Source organism: Nicotiana attenuata, unplaced genomic scaffold, assembly GCF_001879085.1.
Source record: "Nicotiana attenuata strain UT unplaced genomic scaffold, NIATTr2, whole genome shotgun sequence".
NCBI classification, from domain to species: domain Eukaryota; kingdom Viridiplantae; phylum Streptophyta; class Magnoliopsida; order Solanales; family Solanaceae; genus Nicotiana; species Nicotiana attenuata.
Genome location: NW_017671497.1, coordinates 247,466 through 253,115, shown reverse-complemented (window position 1 = coordinate 253,115; position 5,650 = coordinate 247,466). Strand labels below are relative to the sequence as shown.

At 34.2% G+C, this 5,650-nt stretch overlaps 1 protein-coding gene across 1 annotated transcript; it reads right to left on the bottom strand.

The window, feature by feature from the left end:
- Positions 1–2,453: 2,453 nt before the first annotated feature.
- On the bottom strand, positions 2,454–4,712 carry LOC109208634 (heat shock 70 kDa protein-like). The gene has a single exon (XM_019371764.1). The coding sequence runs from the start codon at positions 4,636–4,638 to the stop codon at positions 2,659–2,661; it is 1,980 nt and encodes a 659-aa protein (XP_019227309.1). The 5' UTR covers positions 4,639–4,712; the 3' UTR covers positions 2,454–2,658.
- Between the last annotated feature and the right edge of the window lie 938 nt (positions 4,713–5,650).

The following is a 5,650-nucleotide window of genomic DNA, read 5'->3' as shown; positions in this document are numbered from 1 at the left end:
TCGAGCCCTTACCCGATCTTTGGTGACGCAAACTAGTCAAACAGAGTTATCTGCAAAATAGGTGCCCTAACGCACGTCAAACCCGTTGGGTGGCGACTCTCTCTTTTAACACCATTCGTTAAAAGAGTTGTCACGTGTCGAAACCCGATTTCGCAAGAAAAAGGGGCGCGACAAGCATTTCCTTAAGTTCAAAAACACCTACAACCTATCCGAAACTCACCCGATCCCTCGGGGTTCCAAACCAAACATGCACACAAGTCCCGAAACATAATATGGACTCGTTCGTGCATCAAAATAGCAAAATAACACGAATCAGACACCAAAACGAATGAAACTTTTCAAAGAAACTTAAGAACTTTCAATTTCTCAACCGGACGTCCGAATCACATCAAATCAACTCCTTTTGCACCAAATTTTGCAAACAAGCCATAAATACTGTAATGAACTCATACGAAGTTCCGGAACCAAAATCCGTACTCGGTAACAACAAAGTCAAACTACGGCCAAACTTATGAATTCTTTAAACCTTTAAACCTCTAGTTTTCAACAAATTATGATATATCAAGTTAGGGACTTCCGAATTCGATTCCGGGTATACGTCAAGTCTCAAATCACGATACGGACCCACTGGTACCGTCAAAACACTGATCCGGGTCCGATTGCTCAAAACATTATTCCACACTTTTCTATTAGATCCGAGAATAGTTCAAACATTCTAGGATTTGTCTGTCATTCATCTGTCAGAAGGAACAATCATCTATCTCATTCATTATTGGGTGAATCATTCTCCTTATTTACATAAATGCCATTTATTGTTATTTATTGCTTGATATTCCTCTATTATTGCTCACATCTTTAGAATATTAAATGTGCATTACCTTCAATTCCCCCACCAACTTTGTCTTACGTTATCCACGCTGTCCAGTTCTAAATCTAGAAATATTATCATTAATAGTTTAACTCCTCATTACATAAAATTTAATAGTTTAACCGAAAGTTTATCTTTTTTGGTCAAACAACATTAAACATCTCTCGCTATCGAGAATGATGTTACAACATGTGTTTAACTCAAAAATAGATTTCTCGGTAAAAGCTAATTTCTCGATAACCAATATTTGTATTTATTTAAGTAATTTTTAAATCTTTACAAGATTTGAGTTAAAGCTATCGAGTTCAATTGATCCCATAATGCATGCATATTATTATGCTATGAATATATTAGCTCAATAAAATGGAAAAAGAGAACGAAATGATAGAAACTTGTAGCCATTAAATGTACTAAGATTACGGGTGTGTTTGGTATAGCGGAAAATACTTTTTGTGGAAAATGTTTTCCAAAAATATATTTTGTTGAAAAACAAGTAGTAGTCTTACTCATTTTTCGGTGTTTAGTATACAAATTAAGAAAAATAACTTCTCAAGAGTATTCACAAATAATTTAGATACAGCAAACATGAAGCCATAAACTTTCGAACCAACCACCTTCCGAACCTACAAATTTCATAAACTTCCGAACCGCTAAACTTTCAAAACCGCGAACTTTCGAACCCGTAAACTTTATAATTTTTAATAATTATAAACCCGTAATCTTCCAAACACATAAACCTTCGAACTCATAACTTTGAAACTTGTAAAATTTTAAACCTGTAAACTAAAAAATGAAAAAACTAAAACTAAAAATATGTATAAAAAAAAAAAAATCAACCCCGCCCCCCGTGGGATGCAGAAAAACGAAAACCAACACACACACACACCCCCCGGGGTAATATGACTAATATTTTGGACTTCCTCCGAAGGTAAAGCAACCATTGAATAGTAAAAATGTCTGTTTCCAGGTGACTGACTTGCAATGATCCTTGTATGCCTACAAAGCTACAAGACAATCACAACTGGTTGATTATATTCCAGCAGCTATATATTAATCACGGAAATAACTTGAACCAAAAATTCAATAAATATCCTAACTTTTTATAGGAAGATCATTTTCATTCCAATTTCAGAAAAATATAATATCTAGAAAAATTTTTTTCAAATTATTTTGTAGAAAAGTTTGATCGTGCAAATCTCAATCCAAAAGTTGCTACTGCTTATGCAGGTTTGCTTGTGTCTAAGGTATTTAATTATAGAACCCAAAATTTATCAAGAAAATGCCACAACACAAGATCAATGCAATATTGAAGATCCCACATTAAACTAACATATTGGAAACACAAATAATAACTTCCAAACACAGGATATAAACATTGTTTACGCACCAAAAAACTAGAAACATAAAATCCAAATATGCGAAAACATAACAAGATGACACTAAACTCCCACACAAGATTAGATTCTCACACAAAATAACACGAGAGTAACTTCCAAATACAAGATATTAACATTATTTGCACACAAGAAAACTAGAAACATAAAACTAAAAAAGGTGAAAACATAACAAAAGGAAACCAGATACCAGATTTTCACACACAAGATATTAAACATTATATTCACACACAAAATTGCACGAGAATAACTTCCAGACACAACATATAAACACTCTTTACACTCCAAGATACTACAAACATAAAACTCAAAAAGGTGAAAAACATAACAAAATCACACTAGAAACACACACAACCAACCAACAAACTAAAGTTGAAATCTTTCACTCTATACCATCTAATCAACTTCTTCAATCTTTGGTCCAGTACCAGTAGTACCACTAGCTCCACCACTTGTACCGCCACCCGGCCTTTGATCATCGTCCATAGAAACACCACCACCTGCACCACCACCACCGCCGCCACCTTGATACATTCTTGCTATTATAGGATTACATATTCCTTCAAGTTCTTTCAACTTATCTTCAAGTTCATCAACTTCAGCCAATTGATTCTTATCCAACCATTCTATAGTTTCTTGAACACCTTTCTCAATCTTTTCTTTATCTTCTTGACTCAATTTACTTGCAATTTTCTCATCTTTAATTGTATTCCTCATATTATAAGCATAATTCTCAAGTCCATTCTTTGCTTCAACTTTCTTCTTCACTTCTTCATCTTCAGCTTTATACCTCTCAGCATCTCTCACCATTTTATCAATCTCATCTTTACTCAATCTGCCTTTATCATTTGTGATTGTAATCTTGTTCTTTACACCAGCAGTTTTATCCTCAGCTGTCACATTTAAGATCCCATTCGCGTCGATATCGAATGTAACATTGATCTGAGGAACCCCTCTTGGTGCTGGTGGAATACCAGAAAGTTCAAATTTTCCTAGAAGATTGTTATCTCTTGTTCTTGCTCTTTCCCCTTCATATACTTGGATTAGTACACCAGGTTGATTATCTGAATAAGTAGAGAAAATTTGTTCTTTTTTAGTTGGGATTGTAGTATTTCTTGGTATTAAAACTGTCATTACTCCACCTGCTGTTTCAAGTCCAAGACTTAATGGTGTAACATCAAGTAAAAGTAAATCTTGAACTTTTTCATCTCCTTCACCAGTCAAGATTGCAGCTTGAACTGCTGCACCATATGCAACAGCTTCATCTGGATTTATACTTTTACATAATTCTTTACCATTGAAAAAATCTTGTAAAAGTTGTTGTACTTTTGGTATTCTTGTTGATCCACCAACTAAAACAACTTCATGTATTTTAGATTTATCAATTTTGGCATCTCTTAAACATTTCTCAACTGGCTCCATGCATTTCATAAATAAATCCATGCATAACTCCTCAAACCTAGCTCTTGTTATTGTTGCATAAAAATCAATTCCTTCAAATAAAGAATCAACTTCTATAGTAGTTTGAGTTGTTGATGATAATGTCCTTTTTGCCCTTTCACAACTAGTTCTTAATCTTCTTAAAGCTCTAGCATTTCCACTTAAGTCTTTTTTATGTTTTCTCCTAAATTCTGATACAAAATGATTCACCAACCTATTATCAAAATCTTCACCACCTAAATGTGTATCACCAGCTGTAGCTTTAACCTCAAAAATTCCCTCATCAATAGTTAAAACTGATACATCAAAAGTTCCACCACCTAAATCAAAAACAAGAACATGTTGTTCACCAATTCTTGAACTTTTTTTATCTAAACCATAAGCTATAGCAGCAGCAGTTGGTTCATTAATAATTCTCAAAATATTCATTCCACTTATAGCTCCTGCATCTTTAGTTGCTTGTCTTTGAGAATCATTAAAATAAGCAGGTACAGTAACTACAGAATTTTTCACTTTAAACCCTAAAAAATTCTCAGCTGTTTCTTTCATTTTATTCAATATCATTGATGAAATCTCCTCAGCTGAAAACTGTTTTTTCTCACCTTTGTAACTTACTTCTATCATTGGTTTTTCACCTGGTCCTGATAAAACTTTGAAAGGCCACAATTTCATATCACTTTGAACAGAAGGGTCAGTAAATCTACGACCGATTAAACGTTTAGCATCAAACACTGTGTTGTGTGGATTCATAGCTACTTGATTCTTGGCTGCGTCACCAACCAAACGTTCAGTATCAGTAAAAGCAACATAAGATGGTGTTGTTCTGTTGCCTTGATCGTTTGGTATGATTTCAACTCTGTCATTTAACCATACACCAACACAACTATATGTTGTGCCGAGGTCTATTCCTATTGCTTTTCCTTCTTTGGTCGCCATTTTTGTAGAGGTAAAATTTCAAGATTCTTTGTTGGGGTTGTTGGAAATAGTCTGGAATGTATAATTTTGAGTTTGTTTGAGTACTATATATAAAGGTTGAGGAAAAATGGAGATGACTCTAGACGGTCGTACCAAAATAACTAAAACTTTTATAAGGAGATAAGTCACTAAATTTTACGTGTTTATCTAAATATAATAACATGAAAGTTATTAAATTATTTTATTTTATAGTATATAAAGCCATTAAAAGAAAATATACAAGATATTTTTTATAATACTTGAGTGTAACTGGTAAAGTTAGTGTCTCAGGAGGTCACATGTTCGAGCCATAGAAATAGTCTCTTGCAAAAATGTAGATTAAGATTGCGTATAATAGGTCCTTGTGCTCCGACCTTTCCCCGAATCCCGTACATAGCAGGAGTTAGTGTCGAAATTAGAATTTTCGTTAAGGGATATTAAAATATATAAAAGTAAAAATACCAATAAATTAAGGGGAATCAATATATATATATATACACATATAATTTATATTTTAACCTATTTAGACCGTATATTTTCACAAAAGGGTATCATTTGATACCACTTCCTATAAGGTGGCTCCGTCACTAACGGGAGCTTAATGCATCGAGCCGCTCTTTGCTTGAATATAATTGAATGAAGGGGTCCCTCGACGTGATTGATAAAGTACAGAAGATCGCGAGATCGATTTATAGAATTAATCTCTTGCGTAAATATAGGGTACAATTCTTCTTCGGACCCAACACGTAACAGAAGCTTAGTGAATCGGGAAAGAGTGGGGAGTTTTATGTATGTCAGAAAAGCCCTTGGTGATATTAGATTATGGGGTGGAAAATGAGGGGTATTTTGGGAATTACAGATTAGGTGGAGCGGTGGTGGTTATCTAAAATTTAGGCGGCGGTGAAATGGTGAGCTCAGGCGGAGTGAGTTGTCAAAAAATTGATGAGTTGTTTGAGATGTGGAAGTTACACGTAGCTTTTGTTAGACTCTTGCA

Excerpts from the sequence above, each read along its gene's own strand:
- LOC109208634 (XM_019371764.1), bottom strand. The coding sequence starts at position 4,638 with ATGGCGACCAAAGAAGGAAAAGCAATAGGAATAGACCTCGGCACAACA.